Source organism: Corvus moneduloides, chromosome Z (genome assembly GCF_009650955.1).
Source record: "Corvus moneduloides isolate bCorMon1 chromosome Z, bCorMon1.pri, whole genome shotgun sequence".
Lineage (NCBI taxonomy): Eukaryota > Metazoa > Chordata > Aves > Passeriformes > Corvidae > Corvus > Corvus moneduloides.
This window is the reverse complement of record NC_045511.1, coordinates 10,972,337-10,990,648: the sequence shown is the minus strand read 5'-3', so window position 1 is coordinate 10,990,648 and position 18,312 is coordinate 10,972,337. Positions and strand designations below refer to the sequence as shown.

General features: G+C 42.7%; 1 protein-coding gene across 1 annotated transcript in view; it reads right to left on the bottom strand.

Moving 5' to 3' along the window:
* Positions 1-3,116: 3,116 nt before the first annotated feature.
* OXCT1 (3-oxoacid CoA-transferase 1) overlaps positions 3,117-18,312 on the bottom strand; it is an 84,704-nt gene continuing 69,508 nt past the window's right edge. Inside the window, exons 16-17 of the mRNA XM_032095470.1 lie at positions 16,732-16,833; positions 3,117-6,903 (exon numbers count right to left, since the gene is read on the bottom strand). Coding sequence (XP_031951361.1) covers positions 6,868-6,903; positions 16,732-16,833 — 138 coding nt within the window. The 3' untranslated portion in view covers positions 3,117-6,867. The remainder of the gene's footprint in view (positions 6,904-16,731; positions 16,834-18,312) is intronic.

Sequence of the window (18,312 nt, the reverse complement as noted above, 5' to 3'; positions counted from 1 at the left end):
TTCTACTTCCTCTCCTCCCTGTAAGAACAAGCCCAGGCAAGCAGGAAAACTGATGAAGTTTGAGTAGGCTTCCTTGGGCAGAGGGAGCTACTTGTTTAGGATTAGTAGGGTGCCAGAAAGAGGAAAGCACGGGTGATGGATTTTATTGGAGCAAATGCAAGATGGAACTAGACAGAAATGACTGGCAAGCCAGAGTGTCTGATTAAATTTTATATTTTTAGGGATATTTATTGGACAAGACAGCCTTGCCTGCTATAGTATCACATAGCTTGCCTCATTTTTGGACAAATCTGAGTGAAAGTGTTAATTGCTCATACAGCCAAATTTTCCAAGGGGGTGGGGGAAACGTGATTTTGTAGGATATAGGCATCAGATCCAATTAATAGTCTTTATTCACTTGCTGCTTAAAAGATGAGATTGAATTTGTCTTAAAAATACTGTATCCTTTCTTAAGTGGCACCAATGTGTTGCTTCTGTGGCTTGCCTTTGTTTTTTCGGTGGTAACATATAAGTTTGCTTTTCATGTTGCTTTTGTTCAGTTTCTGCAAACTAATTCTCCTCCTGGCTGCAGTTTTTGCTCATCTTGAAACAGGTTTTCCCTGCATTTACAGAAGTTTTTAGTTCCCTTTTCTACCTATGTATTATGTACTTTCCAGTGACAGAACCAAAGGGAATATTTAGGAATTTATCCAAACAATAAAAGTAATTGGCATGGGCACCTACAAACAAATTTGATTCATTTAGACAATCTAATCTTAAAAGGGAAAATCCCTCTCTGTGCTGTGCTGAGGTGCTGTAGCACTACATCGCTTCACCTGCCAGTTCTGTAAGAGACTTCACAGTTTTGTTGTGTGCTTGCCCTGAAACACCTGACTTAATGCAGGTAGGTGCCTACACATGGGAGAGCCAGAAAAGAGGGGAAGTGAGTTGCTTACACATTTCAAAGTGCATGTTAATAAAAGAAGAGCCATTCTCTGAAAGATAATTCAAGGCTTGCCACTGCTTGGTGAATTACTTACACAATAGATGAACATCTACTCCTTCTTGACTTCATTCACAGCCTTGTGGCTTTTACTATCCTTTCTGCAAAGTAAGACATTATTCACTGGAGCAGCTCTCTCATCCAGCTCCCCGGGCAGCATGGCTGGTTAGGTGTTTTCCTGGGACCAGCAAGATGTGCTTTGAAGCTTACTGGACAGGGTTAGGAGCTGAACCTTCACAACAACTCTCCCTGCTGAGTTAATACAGGGAAAGAAACATTGTGACAATTTTTCGAAGGAGCTAGGGCTGTGCCACTTCTGTGTTGAAAACAGCATAAATCTACATACACGGTGAGACCCTTCAGCAGCCAGGTGGGTGGACACCAGCTTGTCAACCTCATACAGACACAGATTTGACACAAGCGTGATGATCTGAACTGCATCAAACACAGCATTTCTCCCCTGTACAATAGCAGCAGGGGCAGTGCCCAAAAGCACTGCAGCACCTGCAGTCTAATCATCTATCAAAGCTTTACACAAATTAAACAGTTTTTCTCTGGATTGCATGCTCAGGGGACAGTTTTAAGGACATGGAAATAAAAATTCTAGTTTTAGACTCTACTGCTCCCACCAATAAGTAATGTTCTGCTTGCTTTTGAAAGCCATTACACCAATAAAATACAATCAATAAAATCAAAGTATCATGGGAGGCAGATGAAGAACCCAATTGCCTTGAAGGCAAGGACTTCTCCCATGTCCTTAGTTCTTCTAAATATGTACATAAAGATGTGAACCAGGCAGAGCAAGTTTTCATAACAGACGTAATAGCTACTTTTATTTTTGCTGGATGCTCAAAACCTGATGTTAGGTAAATACATTCAGAAAAGGAATTCCTTCCCCATCCTGGTGTTCTCTGAAATTCTTCCATTTAAAGCTGCCAAACACACTGTGGTGTAGGTATGTCAAGAACTGATCCCTGGTCTCCAGGAGAAGATGGATAGGTGCAGAAGAGGGGTTCAGAGTACTGCTGTACAGCAAAGAAATTATGTCCTGGCCAAGTCCCCTCCCAGCTCCTGTGATCCCCAGCCTCCTCACTGGTGGGGTGGGATGGGGAGCAGAAAAGGCCTTGGCTCTGTGCAAGCACTGCTCAGGATAAGGAACACATCTCTGTGTTATCAACCCTGTGTTCAGCACAAATGCAAAACACAGCCCCCATACGAGCTACTGTGAATTAACTCTACCCAAGCCCAAACCAGCACCATAGGCAGCAACAGAAGACACACAAGGCACCACAAAACCTCTCAGATATGCCTGCAACCAGCTTTCTTCTCTTGTCAGAGGAAAATGTAACCTTCCACATTTGTATGAGTGGATTTTAGAGATGCAAGGCTGCTGTATTATCTCAGTGGGTTTAACACTTACCTTGTAGACCCCTTTACAGGGGTGTTGGATTTTGACCACACATATAAATTACTGAAGAGTTTCATTTCAGAACAAAACATCAGGGATTTTTTTAATGACTCTAAACATTTTTTTTTTTCACATTTATCAACCTGCTTTCTGAGGATACTGAAGAGAAAATGATTCTATGACACATTTATGCATGACCTTATGACAGGTATGGAAGGATGACCCCACTACACACAGACATTTTCATCCCTTTGCAATCATCTACTTTATCATTCAGTAGGTGGTTAATGGAATTTGTCTTCATGTGTCATCTACTACAATTTTCAGAGTGCAGCCACATGCTAACATCAATGATTAACATCTCAAATGTGATCAGTTCTACAGCAGTTTTAATCAAAAGGTAAAAAATCACTTCGCTAAGGACTACATATGCAGTCCATTATTTAACTTGATTGAAAAAACAAGTCATTTCAAAAATGAATGTGATAATTATGTTTGGGATTGACCCAACAGAGACATCAGTGAGAAGAGAGAACTTGTAGAATCCAGCTGTTAACTGATTTTCGAGCATCATTATTTCTGTTTATCAAACCCATCCACATTCAGACAAGACCCTGAGGTTTTGTCGTGTGCTGAGGTGTGACATGCTGATGTGAACACAAACTAAACTTCTACTTGTCCTAAAAGCAGAACAGAACACCACAAAAAATGATAATAGACAAAACCTGCGATTTTGAATTTTTACTTTATTGATTGTTTTGCAGATACATTAAAGGACTTTGATGTTTAGTTTGCAGAGTTTACAGTACAACTACATTTTCTATATTTTTTTCTTTTTTCAGGGACAAAAAATCAATAAAATATAAAGTGAAGTCCAATATGATAATACAGTAGAATTATCACCTTCTTCAGGACAAAGAGTATCAGCTGTCCTTGTCTTGTGAAGTGCTGTTAAGCAGGGAGTGATTTCAGTCCCAGTAAACCTTCATCCCTGCAATACCGACTATTGCAACTACTGCTCAGAGTATACCTTACCTATGAACCGCACTTGTGTCCACAGAGAGGGAAATACTTAGGAGTGCTTTAGTTTTTATTCCTGCTTAACAAATGAATTTAAAGAGTGGATTCAAAGCTTGCTGCAATTAGCTTGTGCGGACTCATGACATTTTCGTAACAATACCAATATTTTACCACAATCTTTTGTCCTCAAGATAAAAAAAATTCACATGTGACATACATATCTTGTCTCCTGTTGCTACAGCATCATTGCTGTATATGGAGAGAGCCTGTTCTCCTTTTATCCCCAGTTTTCAGCACCATGTACTTTTGCTCTCTTGCACTAACACTGACACAAATAAGACACAGAACTTGAATGTACAGCATGTATGACAATCTTCAAATACTCTTCCACACCCTTGATCAAGTGTGATCCCCAAGTTGAAGAGAAACAACTAACCTCTTGCACAGACCTTAGCTTCTTATTCCTCACAACATCCCTGTGAGGTAGGAAGAAAAACATCCCCTTTTCCAGCAACAGGAGACAAGGCAGGGAACACAGCTGTCGTTTCACAAGGCAGTAAGTGGAGAACCAGAAAAGCTGGAAATCAGGAGTTCTTGGGTCCTAATTCTTTGATTCAGAAACCAAGGTGCTGAACTCCCAGACATTACCAGGTCATTAGTCTTTTTATAGCCATGTGTTAATGACAACAATGGCTTCTGTGCGTGTGCCAGCAAAGTGAAGTTCTATGGCAGAAGCAGTGTACACCTGATCCTGCCCTCAGACACTTCTCCTGTACTTCATAGATGTGTAAATGTTCACTGTAATTAACTAATCAGTCCTATAACTAATGTAGCTTAGGTAATTGCAATATATCAACATTTTAATTTATAGATTTCTTTAAGACTTGCCATCTATTTAAATGGTTGTGTTCTTTGGTCTTTCTGTTCCGTTTTTGTGGGTTTATTTTTCCTCTGGATAAGTTAATAGTAACTGCCTTCCCCTGTATAATAGTTTCTATAATCCTCCCCTAAACCCAGCATTCATTCTGGGTACTCTCTGCAAGAGCTTTAAGTGAAGATGAACAAAACACCTTCAGTGACTACACCCATCCCCTCAGAGTACCTCTTCGCCCATCTCTGGCCCTGAGGGCAGAGACAGGCACCTTTTGCTGTGTACAGCACCACAAGGGTTAGAATCATCACTGAAGAGTCTCCATGCGTTAGGGAAGAGGCCTCTGGGCTGCTCTATCCAAAAGTGAAACTGTTTACAGTGAGCTAAAATAGTCAGGTTTTATTACATACAGATTTTTAATCTGCAAAACCTCTGTGAGCAGAACTTGAACCACCTCCACAGCAATAAAAATGGCCAAACAACTTGTGAGGAATCAGCAAGTAACACAGGGAATACACCTAAATAGCCTAAATAGAGAAAACATGTTAAGACTAACGTGCTGTGTTAAGATATATTGGAGTACTATGATAATATAGTTTCAAGTCTTCGATGCAAATTACCTATCAACCAAATCACTTGTATATGATAATCATGAAATTAGCACTGGTCTTTGTACAAAACATTTCTTTCCCATGGGCTCAGCATCAGGTCTTGCCTACAGATTCAGGCTACGCAATGGCCTACCACCCACTAGCAGCCACAAGTTCAAGTCACAGCTTAGTCTTATGGGAATGCTTTTGTACTGGCATAATGGTGTTTACAAAGGCATTTTGTTTATTTCTTTCTGGGATGAAGGGTAGCCTGTTGTGGTATAGAGAAGAGATTAACAAAGAATTGTTTAGGGTAAGTGCAACTGTACAAAATAATACCTCAAATCAAAGCAGTTTTACTGCTGTAAAACCCACATGTGGATCAAGACAAATTTTGTAACTCTTCCACGAAGGAGAAGCATTTCTTATTTTAGAATGGAAAAATTCTGTACAAAGGCTAGTACAAGAGCTAAACATTGTATGGTTTTTCTATCTGGCTCCCCAAGAAATGTGTTACATTCCTTCTACAACACACATTGACTGTGGTGAATCCCTTATTCACTTAGTGTTAGAAGATCTTTCTATGTCATGTGCTTAACATGCTTATTACATGTATGATAGGCATTACGTACACTTCTTCTTGTGCATCTACATTTTACTTGTCTTTCAGTCACTTAATATGCTACAGTCCTGATGTCAAACATTATGTCAGGAATTACTTTAAGTGAAGTGTTTTGTGTGCTCCTATTTATACCAGTGATAAAAATGACAGAAACCATTATGTTAGAGAGAACACTGTATTTTAGTAAATGTTGATTTCCAGTCAATCCATGCTCTGTAAAAGACATATGGTACTGATTTGGTATGTGAGATCCAAAGCTGTCATATTACCTGCTGGCAAAGGTAACAAAATACAAAGATTATTTTGTAAGTAAGAGGGAGAAGAAGACATCCATAAAAATGATTCTGAGATAATGTCTTTTAATTTTGATTGTCTCAAGTTATCATGAAATTGGGTTCCAAACTCTTTAGATTTTGCTGATGCCTTGACAGTGGTGCATATTTCTTTTACCCTTGACCATCTGTATTCCCTTCAGAAGAATCTTAAAGGTGTTCACAACCTTCTCTTCCCCTGTTTCTTTATGCAACACTGGAAGGACAGACCTGGCTCCAGAAACAATATTCATTTGCCTTTGACTGGTAGCTGGGGAGAAGCATTATATCTGGAGAATAAGAGCAGTTCATGTGGGAAATTGTGCAGCTACTAGCTGTCTGCATGAGGACGGACACTTTTTAATCTACCTCCTTCACACTAGCTCCGTTCTAGTTTGTATGATTGAAATTTAAAGGGTCTCAGTTGGACTTTGGGAGGCGTGGGCCTCTCAATACCAACATACACACACTGTGGAAACAGTAGATATATTTAGATCCCAGTTATTTCCACAGATTTAAACAATTTTGTTACAGACTGATGAAAAAGTTCAGGAAAAGGAACGTCCATATTCCCAATATCTCTGTACAGATACATATATTTGTTATAGGCCACTCCAGAAAAGAAAAACCCACACCTTCACAGGAGAATGGATATGATAAGTGCTGTAGTTCCAGAGCAACAGATATCAGGAAACACAGAGGCAATCATAAGTTTTGCACAGTTGTTTTCTACTTCTGTGTAAAAAACCCTAGTATTTGGCAGAGAGACTACAAGGCTTTTTTTTTTTTCTTTTTTACAATGATCATTAACATTTTACTATAGCATGATTCAAAACTTAGAGAATATATTCGCCATTCCATTAAAATTGGTAATGTTATGAAAGCAGAATACAATTTAGGCTTATAGTCACAGGCTGAGTTTAACTACCTGAAAACTACTTACATAGCCCTTTACAAAAAAAAAAAGAAAAGGAAAAAAAAAGTAAAATTGCAAGACAGTCATCAATTTCTTCCATTTGGAAACAAGCTTTCTTGCGTGTTAAGCCCAGTCTGTATTTCACATTTAAATCTGCCTCATTGGTATTAGTTTCGGTGAAACCTAGCAAAAAGGAGGGAAAAAACCCACAACAGTTGTCATACAGATACAGATATGTAGCAGTACAACCCACCATTCACTTCCACCTGTATCAACTATGTACCATTTGTGCTAGAGACCCTGCACTTATTTAAACTGCTGTATTTGCAGTATGTCAGAGATAAACACTACCACAACTAAATTTTCTGATGTAAGAATGCAAGATATGTGTGGTGCTAGTATCCAGACCCCCAACTTCATTTGTTTTGAGATAGGTCATTGGTGTAAGAAGCAAGCATATTGAGCTTGGGCAGATGAACCTGTACTTGCCCCCTGCACAGTCTTCTGTGCGAAACAGTCAACTGAGTTTTGGAATATGCATGTTAGCAGGGGATATACAATCAAAGGTATACATATATGATAAACACTCTGCAACTACTGTATATGGATACATTTGATGTGATTATTTGTTTGATGATGATATAATACAATATCAAATTTATATTTCCCATTTTTTTAAATGTCCTTCTTCCATTCACATTCAATTTGTTTAATTATGGTTTAATAATGCTAATTTTGCTTTTTTAAAAAAAAACTTGCCTTTTCCCATTCACATTCATTTTTGTGTAAGGACACATTTATGTATTCTATTGTTTTAATTCATTCACTCACAAAATTCAATTAGTGATATTATAAGATGTACAGCAGACCAAAAATAAAGCATAGTAAGCCTACATAGGAAGTTAGATGAGGAAAGAAGGTGTAAATAGGAACAATACAGAGAAGACTTTGTAGAGCAGCATAGTTAACATTTGCGTGAACTCTCACTCCAGGTCTACACAAAACCCTGAGGAATAGGTCTCCCCAGAAGATCCAAGCCTCTTTAATTATCTCCTGTTCCCAGCCCTATCTAAAGAGATGTCCCAGAATGAAGATCAGAAATAACTCCTGTGATCTTACTTTTTCAGGATGAAAAACAAATCCATGGATAATCTGGCTCTTAGTTGATTAATGTGCCCCATGGAAGCATCACCTACTGCATCCTCCTGCCTCCTTAACCCATCTTTTTCAGTTAACGGTACTCAAGAAGCTAACTCATGAAAGAATAATATATAAGTGCCTTTTCAAGTATTCAAGCCTCTTTCTTTTAGAGGTACAGAGCTGTATTTTCTGTACCACTTAGATTTCCATGTAATCTTTCCTCCAACCACTATGTATCATCATTTATAACCTTATGAGAATAGCCACTGAGGAAAACTTAGTTCATGAAGAATGTGTTTACTCTATCAAATGCTAATGAAATGTTTCAGTGGATGGCAACCATTCATTGATTTTTTCAAAGTTGTGCGTGAACTAGGATAATAAATAGATGTAATAGGTACAATGCATCAGCATTCCTGGATTCACTCCAGAAATGTTTCAACATTTCAGAGTCCAAGTTACCATGTGCCTCACTTTATTTGGGCCTATTTCTACCGCAGCCAGGGGTGGTTCCATTAAGTAAAGGTAAACAGTGGAGGACAAAGATAGAACCACTAAAATCTGTATTCTGCAAACAATGACAAAGGCAATTACTGGAGAGATTACTGTTTTCTCTGATGTTGTAGATTTCAATACCATCAAAACATCAAGTGTTTTACATTTGATGAGCACATTACATTAAATGTGATGTCTGCGCATCTGATGCTAACAGCTGTCATTTGTGTGTACCACAATCCACTTCAGAAGGGTCTGATGCCCGTGAGTGTGATGTGCCATAATGTCTGCTCAAGATAATGGAGGTGGTGAGAGCCCAGCACCACTCAGAACTGGACCCAAATGCAACTTTTGCTCCTACTAAAATGTGATTAAATAAGCAGAAAAATGCCAGTGTAACAAAAGGGATGGTTTGTGGTTGGAAAACAAGGAGTAATGCAGAAATGCAGAAAGGGCCCTGAGTCCACTGCTTTAAATCCCAGTAGAGACAGTCAATCCAGTATCACCTTATGCCAAGAGCACAGTACTTGGTAAGGGCTAAAGGGTCTTAATGAAGACTCTATTCACAGTGCGCAGTTTCAGAGCTCCTACTTTCTCACAGTACCTCCTAAGCAACACGTTCTTAATAGTATTCAATTACAGGAAGAACATCTTATCTTGAAAGCTTCAAATACCTTGCTAATGTTGGACAGGTAGGTGTTCTGGGAGGAGTTGGCCTGTGCAGTCCAGTACGTGGCCTCTCAAGTGGTAAGAGAAATATGGGCTCTGGGCCTTGCTGCAATTCAAGCCTGTTGAATCTCTGATTCCCAAACCCAAAATACCCTTTTCAGCTACACAAACAGCCCTACGCTTATTTCATTGAATTCCTATGTAGCAAGCATTCCTTCAGGTTCTGATTCTGAATAATGCTGAATCCTGTTAAGTTCTATTGACCTCAACAAGCATGCAACAGCAAGTTACTGTTCAAAAATTTAAAATAAGCCCCTCAAAAAAAAAAAAGCTAGCATATTTGTTAAGTTAATAAAAGTTGTCTGTCTCTTATTAACACCTATTGTTTAATTTCAGATAAATGCAAACCGGAATTCTAACATCATATGTATATGTGATACAAAAATCTCTTCTTAATGGTTTTTGCAGCAGGGGTGATCGATCAAGAAAAATCCCCACACTATTAATTAAAAAATCAACTCAGTCTTGCAAGAGCCTCGAAAGAAAATGTTCCTCAAAGGAAAATGTACTTCCAGAAAATAAAATCTATATCCCATATCATTTTGAACTCAATGACTTGGAGACACAATTCCTTTTCAAACATACACTAGGCTTGGCAGATGCCTTTTCTATACTTCATGCTATCTTTTAAGAACATTTTGAAAAAACAAGCTCTAAAATTAAGGGGGGAAAAAATGTGGTGGGGATTTGTGACTTATCCTGATTATTTTTATAATTAAATACATCTGCAAAAGTACGTTCTGCCACAGTCTCATCAATGGCAGAAGGCAGTACAAGCCCAAACAGATTGCCTGCCAAGGTGATCTATATGCTAGGCTACAGCAAATCTTATTTAAGCATGCGAGATAAGCCAACATTTTGTCTTCATAGTACAGTAAAATTGAGGGCGAATTGTTTATTTTTTAAATTATCCCAGTCTGTGATGAAGATTGTTGACTCTAAATCATGTTTCCTTTGACATTTTGTTGTTGCAAATGTTCTTTAGGAGATGTTTTTCCAAGTAAGTAAGTAGGCTGTGAAATGGAATTGTATAGTCAAATGTGTCTCAAATATGGCCATATAGACCATGAACTTTTCCTCTCCAAACAGGAGTAGTCTACATGGGGTGAGGCAGTTACATATAAAGATACAGCTATCTGTTAAAATCTCATTTCTAGTGAACCTAGAGAGGTATTTGTTTTAGTTCAGATCATACACTGGATCTACTGAAAAAAAGCTGCTAGAAAAAGGGGTCAGCTGCTCATTTTCCCCTGATTAGTTCTGTTTCAAACCAGGAAAATACATGATCCTGCTTTTACTGTGGCAATACAGTATCACTAAAGCTCCTGTCACCGATATAAATAAACCCAAGATATCTCATTCAGTGAACATAAATAATCACAAGCACAACTGTTACTCTTGCAAGAAAGCCTGAGGCAGAGTTTTGAAATGTGGAGAAAAAGGACCAAGGATGCTGCAGTCTGAATAAATGCCTATCACTATGCTCTAATTCCTATTCTCTGATTTGCTATATATGAAATTCAGGAAATTACAGGATGGGGGGAAAGGGGGAAGGGAAGGTGTGGGAAGGGAAGGTGTGGGAAGGGAAGGTGTGGGAAGGGAAGGTGTGGGAAGGGAAGGTGTGGGAAGGGAAGGGAAGGGAAGGGAAGGGAAGGGAAGGGAAGGGAAGGGAAGGGAAGGGAAGGGAAGGGAAGGGAAGGGAAGGGAAGGGAAGGGAAGGGAAGGGGAGGGAAGGGAAGGGAAGGGAAGGGAAGGGAAGGGAAGGGAAGGGAAGGGAAGGGAAGGGAAGGGAAGGGAAGGGAAGGGAAGGGAAGGGAAGGGAAGGGAAGGGAAGGGAAGGTGTGGGAAGGTGTGGGAAGGTGTGGGAAGGTGTGGGAAGGTGTGGGAAGGGAAGGGAAGGGAAGGGAAGGGAAGGGAAGGGAAGGGAAGGGAAGGGAAGGGAAGGGAAGGGAAGGGAAGGGAAGGGAAGGGAAGGGAAGGGAAGGGAAGGGAAGGGAAGGGAAGGGAAGGGAAGGGAAGGGAAGGTGTGGGAAGGGAAGGGAAGGGAAGGTGTGGGAAGGGAAGGGAAGGTGTGGGAAGGGAAGGTGTGGGAAGGGAAGGTGTGGGAAGGGAAGGTGTGGGAAGGGAAGGTGTGGGAAGGGAAGGGAAGGTGTGGGAAGGGAAGGGAAGGTGTGGGAAGGGAAGGGAAGGTGTGGGAAGGTGTGGGAAGGTGTGGGAAGGTGTGGGAAGGTGTGGGAAGGTGTGGGAAGGTGTGGGAAGGTGTGGGAAGGGAAGGGAAGGGAAGGGAAGGGAAGGGAAGGGAAGGGAAGGGAAGGGAAGGGAAGGGAAGGGAAGGGAAGGGAAGGGAAGGGAAGGGAAGGGAAGGGAAGGGAAGGGAAGGGAAGGGAAGGGAAGGGAAGGGAAGGGAAGGGAAGGGAAGGGAAGGTGTGGGAAGGGAAGGGAAGGGAAGGGAAGGGAAGGGAAGGTGTGGGAAGGGAAGGGAAGGGAAGGGAAGGGAAGGGAAGGGAAGGGAAGGGAAGGGAAGGGAAGGGAAGGGAAGGGAAGGGAAGGGAAGGGAAGGGAAGGGAAGGGAAGGGAAGGGAAGGGAAGGGAAGGGAAGGGAAGGGAAGGGAAGGGAAGGGAAGGGAAGGGAAGGGAAGGGAAGGGAAGGGAAGGGAAGGGAAGGGAAGGGAAGGGAAGGGAAGGGAAGGGAAGGGAAGGGAAGGGAAGGGAAGGGAAGGGAAGGGAAGGGAAGGTGTGGGAAGGGAAGGTGTGGGAAGGGAAGGTGTGGGAAGGGAAGGTGTGGGAAGGGAAGGGAAGGGAAGGGAAGGGAAGGGAAGGGAAGGGAAGGGAAGGGAAGGGAAGGGAAGGGAAGGGAAGGGAAGGGAAGGGAAGGGAAGGGAAGGGAAGGGAAGGGAAGGGAAGGGAAGGGAAGGGAAGGGAAGGGAAGGGAAGGGAAGGGAAGGGAAGGGAAGGGAAGGGAAGGGAAGGGAAGGGAAGGGAAGGGAAGGGAAGGGAAGGGAAGGGAAGGGAAGGGAAGGGAAGGTGTGGGAAGGGAAGGTGTGGGAAGGGAAGGGAAGGTGTGGGAAGGGAAGGGAAGGTGTGGGAAGGGAAGGGAAGGTGTGGGAAGGTGTGGGAAGGTGTGGGAAGGTGTGGGAAGGTGTGGGAAGGTGTGGGAAGGTGTGGGAAGGTGTGGGAAGGTGTGGGAAGGTGTGGGAAGGTGTGGGAAGGGAAGGGAAGGGAAGGGAAGGAAGGGAAGGGAAGGGAAGGGAAGGGAAGGGAAGGGAAGGGAAGGGAAGGGAAGGGAAGGGAAGGGAAGGGAAGGGAAGGGAAGGGAAGGGAAGGGAAGGGAAGGGAAGGGAAGGGAAGGTGTGGGAAGGTGTGGGAAGGTGTGGGAAGGTGTGGGAAGGTGTGGGAAGGTGTGGGAAGGTGTGGGAAGGTGTGGGAAGGTGTGGGAAGGTGTGGGAAGGGAAGGGAAGGGAAGGGAAGGGAAGGGAAGGGAAGGGAAGGGAAGGGAAGGGAAGGGAAGGGAAGGGAAGGGAAGGGAAGGGAAGGGAAGGGAAGGGAAGGGAAGGGAAGGGAAGGGAAGGGAAGGGAAGGGAAGGGAAGGGAAGGGAAGGGAAGGGAAGGGAAGGGAAGGGAAGGGAAGGGAAGGTGTGGGAAGGGAAGGGAAGGTGTGGGAAGGGAAGGGAAGGGAAGGTGTGGGAAGGGAAGGTGTGGGAAGGTGTGGGAAGGGAAGGGAAGGGAAGGTGTGGGAAGGGAAGGTGTGGGAAGGGAAGGTGTGGGAAGGTGTGGGAAGGGAAGGTGTGGGAAGGGAAGGGAAGGGAAGGGAAGGGAAGGGAAGGTGTGGGAAGGGAAGGTGTGGGAAGGGAAGGGAAGGTGTGGGAAGGGAAGGTGTGGGAAGGTGTGGGAAGGGAAGGGAAGGTGTGGGAAGGGAAGGGAAGGTGTGGGAAGGGAAGGGAAGGTGTGGGAAGGGAAGGTGTGGGAAGGTGTGGGAAGGTGTGGGAAGGTGTGGGAAGGTGTGGGAAGGGAAGGTGTGGGAAGGTGTGGGAAGGTGTGGGAAGGTGTGGGAAGGTGTGGGAAGGTGTGGGAAGGTGTGGGAAGGTGTGGGAAGGTGTGGGAAGGTGTGGGAAGGTGTGGGAAGGTGTGGGAAGGGAAGGGAAGGGAAGGGAAGGGAAGGGAAGGGAAGGGAAGGGAAGGGAAGGGAAGGGAAGGGAAGGGAAGGGAAGGGAAGGGAAGGGAAGGGAAGGGAAGGGAAGGGAAGGGAAGGGAAGGGAAGGGAAGGGAAGGAAGGGAAGGTGTGGGAAGGGAAGGGAAGGGAAGGGAAGGGAAGGGAAGGGAAGGGAAGGGAAGGGAAGGGAAGGGAAGGGAAGGGAAGGGAAGGGAAGGGAAGGGAAGGGAAGGGAAGGGAAGGGAAGGGAAGGGAAGGAAGGGAAGGGAAGGGAAGGGAAGGGAAGGGAAGGGAAGGGAAGGGAAGGGAAGGGAAGGGAAGGGAAGGGAAGGGAAGGGAAGGTGTGGGAAGGTGTGGGAAGGTGTGGGGTGGGAAGGGGTGGGAAGGGAAGGGAAGGTGTGGGAAGGTGTGGGAAGGTGTGGGAAGGTGTGGGAAGGTGTGGGAAGGTGTGGGAAGGGGTGGGAAGGGAAGGGAAGGGAAGGGAAGGGAAGGGAAGGGAAGGGAAGGGAAGGGAAGGGAAGGGAAGGGAAGGGAAGGGAAGGGAAGGGAAGGGAAGGGAAGGGAAGGGAAGGGAAGGTGTGGGAAGGTGTGGGGTGGGAAGGTGTGGGAAGGTGTGGGAAGGTGTGGGAAGGGAAGGGAAGGTGTGGGAAGGTGTGGGAAGGTGTGGGAAGGTGTGGGAAGGGAAGGGAAGGGAAGGTGTGGGAAGGGAAGGGAAGGTGTGGGAAGGGAAGGGAGGAATTCGGAAGGAATTCGGAAGGAATTCGGAATTCGGAAGGAAGGAAGGAAGGAAGGAAGGAAGAAGGAAGGAATTCGGAAGGAATTCGGAAGGAATTCGGAAGGAAGGAATTCGGAAGGAAGGAATTCGGAAGGAATTCGGAAGGAATTCGGAAGGAATTCGGAAGGAAGGAAGGAATTCGGAAGGAAGGAATTCGGAAGGAAGGAATTCGGAAGGAATTCGGAAGAAAGGAAGGAATTCGGAAGGAAGGAAGGAATTCGGAAGGAAGGAAGGAATTCGGAAGGAATTCGGAAGGAAGGAAGGAATTCGGAAGGAAGGAAGGAATTCGGAAGGAAGGAAGGAATTCGGAAGGAAGGAAGGAATTCGGAAGGAATTCGGAAGGAATTCGGAAGGAAGGAAGGAAGGAAGGAAGGAAGGAAGGAATTCGGAAGGAAGGAAGGAATTCGGAAGGAAGGAAGGAATTCGGAAGGAAGGGCTAGTGCACTTCCATGCCACAGGTTTAATAAACAAATAACTGAGGTTCATGTCATGCTTTTAACCGGCAGCGCTGTAGCGATTTCAGGCACTTTTGCAAGGACCCATCAGTACGTCAGTGACGCCCGCACGTACTCTGGCAGAGGTACACACTCTGCAAACAAGCATTGCTTTGCAAGCATTTATGCAAGCCACTGCTTTCAAGGTAAGTACATGTAAATGCATAAACCAAGAAGCATCTACATTTTTCATGCCCACAGCTCATGATTTCATGCATGACTGCAGCAACAGAACAAAGCAGACTGTACTGGAGCCTGCCTTCTGGAGAACTAGGAAACGGTTCCTGTGAAGGGTCCCTTCCTAATCTTAGAGAGACATATCCCAGGGACCCAGACAGTGCATTGTTCCAATACCTCTCATCAACTCCTAACTTGAGGCTACACTAAAGATTTGAAGTTTATATCATTCCTTTGCGACATTTCCAGGAAAGCACCAAGGAACAGTGGGTGGTGTTCATCTTTTCTTTGGACCTAATTGTCTTGCCCTATCATACCTGCTGCAGAGCTTAATCTCATAGCCCATCATCTTAACCTTATCACTTATTTCTCTGAATTTTTTGTTTGCTTCTGCTTTCACTGCCTTGAGCATAGGCAGCTGGACTTTACTTTGAGAAAAACACACTTAACTGAATATGTATCTGTTGGTCATCTCAACCAAAAAAACCCCAAAATCCTTCCAACAAGCAGGTTTGGAACAATTAAGGAGTGTCTTCAGTGTCTTCTGAAAACAGAAGTCCTTTTCTGTAGTTTACATCTATTTAAGTGCTTATTAAACAGTGCACCTTCAAATTCATCATGAAGTTACTCCTCAATTAAATACAAAAGAACAAAACAAAGTGACTGATTGCAATAGATACAAACCTAAAAAGTTCATTTTTATATTTTAGTTCTGGATGCTAGCTGCTTGATAGGCAGATCAGCCGAAGAAAAGGAAGTCTTGACATTACCGAAGTTTTAAAAATTTGGTAATTTTTTTCAAAGATCAAAGTCAGAAGCTGAAGGAATCATTTCATTTCCACACAGAACTGCTGTATAAGGAAGGTTGCTTCCACTTTAAATTAAAATATAATAATGACTTCCCTAAAATATTACATGGAAAATTAGTAACCTAGCAAAGTGATTCTGTAGCAGCTTCCTGCACTTTGCAGTTGCAGGCCACTAGTCTTCAATCCAAAATCTTTTTCTCAGATAATTTAAGGTATTTTCAGCAGTGAAAGATCTTTATTTAAAATATCCAAGAAGAAACATACATAGTCATATTTAGTTATCAGAAATGCTCTCCTATGGACACAAGAAATAAATTAAATTTCACAGGTTCATTGCTCAGGAAGTTTTTACCAAGAATATGCTCAAAGCCTTAATAAAAAACCCTTGCACATACTAAATGCTCTGCAGTTTGTGAATTAGGTGCTATAGCCATGCCATGAACTCTGCAAACAGGAGTATTTTACTTCACTACTAAATATTCCTGAACTACTTTTACAGCACAGTTTGTACACTGTCATACTTGCTGCCCTTGCCAAAGGAGGGCTGAACTGCCCCAAAAGACTTCACAACACAGAAGAAAAGATTTTGTAATGTTCATGTAGGGACAGGCCATGAAGAAACTGTATTATCAACCACTCATGCATTCAGTTACACTCTAGAGTGCTACAGCTGTCCATTAATAAGCCAGTTTTGTGTTTGCATTAAGTGAGACTTAAGAATGAATGTGAATGTCAAAAGGCAGGGGCTTTCTAGATTAGTGAAGAGCATAAATTCCATTCATACAAGGCAGTCTTAGAGCAGTTCACTGATCGGCACTACTAACACAGAGGGGACAACAGTAGTCACTCCTGTCAATAAGATTCACAACTTCACCTAAAGATAGCATGGAAACTTAGCTACAGAGAGTTAGGTAAACTTATACAGTGAAAAAAATCACATATTTTTCCATCTCTCAGAGATTAATCACCTCCCATCTTCAAAGCACAGAAGTTTACTTTCCACTTGTCTTTTTACTCTTAGTCATTTCTCCATCTCTCCTGGTCTTCCTAGCTTCTGATGCTTCCAACATCATCACACTGTATTAACCGCAAATTATCTTTCATTGTAAATCCCACAGGTAATCTATTCAGTCCTCACCTATAAAGACGAAACTTACTTCAACTACCAGTCTTCATGTGGTAAGTATTTGTGGAGAGTATTTGTTCTGACTCCAAACTGTACTGGTTTGTAAAATTACTTACCGCAAAGTCACAGCCAGTGCTTTTCTTGATATCATCTACGGTCAGTCCTTCCCAGATTTCTATGAGGGTCAATCCCTTCTTCTTGTCCACATCAAACACTGCCTATTAAGTTCAAAAAGCACGTAATTATTTTTTATTAATAAAGGAGAAAATGAGGATGTAAATGCAGTAACATTGTACAAAATGGTGTGCTGAAGTAGATAGCATTCCTTCAGTAACAAAAGATGACACTTTCCACTTTCATGACTGACCGATAAAGATTTCTGCTACATTTATTTGTACCAAGAAAAAGAATCTAGACTGCGTTAGAATATCTAGAATCTAGTATGTGTTAGTTTTCTGAGTAAAAAGTACAGCTGTTCAACACTGCAGGAAATGAGGACCATGCCCGCTGCTCTGGTGAGAATGGAAGGCTCAAAGGAAAGGGCTGACATGCTCTTTGCTGCAAGACAATGTCCACCAAGAGACCACAAAAGAAACAAGGGAAGAGAATGTCTTCATCATTCTTTTATTTCAAGGCCAGTAGTGAGATCACCTTTGTCTGACTATAAGTTTCTCCAACAGCTACTGCACACCCAATGCAAATGCTAGAATTTTCAGAAGCTAGGAGTGAAAGACAAGATTTTCTGCAGCATTTTTAAAAGAAAGCCTGAGAGGAAGAGGCTGAAGGAGCAAAGGCTGTTCTGTCTGATGTCTTCATAAGATATGCACTCTACTTCTGAGACCTGCAAGTGCATCAAATAAAAACACCTGTAAAACAATGTGCACTTTAACAGTGCCTACCAGAAGGAGATACACAGGTTGCACACTAGTTGCCAAGGAAACCATAAGGTCTAAAGCAATTTTCCTTAAAAATAAAAGTTTAGTAGCAAAAGACCAGTGAAGCTTGAACTTGAAATGAAAGTGAAGTCCTAAGCTCATCACAGAAGTATACTGAAGTCTAGCTGTCCTCTGGGCACATGAAACTGCTTTTTATGGGACTGAAAAAGGACAGCTTCTCTAAGTCTTAGAAGAGAAGCTGGGCATAAAGAACATACACACGAAGATGCTAGTGTGGAAAAGAATTTGCAACACTATCCAAATGCTGTTGTACATTTGTGTCATCTCCTGATAAAGCCACAAGATCTGGTAATTGATGAATATTACAGATATTTCTAAAACTTCCACATTTTGATATATTTTTCCTTATTTTGTGAAGAAAAATCCTTTAGATGTAGCAATATCCCACCATGAGAAAGCAAATTCTACATCAGCACCCTTGATGCATTCTACTTGGCATGATGGATGGCTCACAGAGGGACTACTGTAAGTCCTTAAAAATGTAGACACTGATAATAAAAGGAGTATGATTACAGCAAGAAACCTTAAGTCACTTATCCTGTGCTTAAAAGATCCACTAATGTACTTTGAGCAGCAGCAGAATCAGACGCTCATATGTACTTTTACCGGAGAATAAATTGCTTCACAAATGGAATCAAGTAAGGACAAGAGAACTAAAGCTCTGCTACAGCCACAGGTTTCTCTGAAACCTGTATACATGAAAGAAGATGCCAATTGTCCAACCTATAGGTGCTCTGCTGG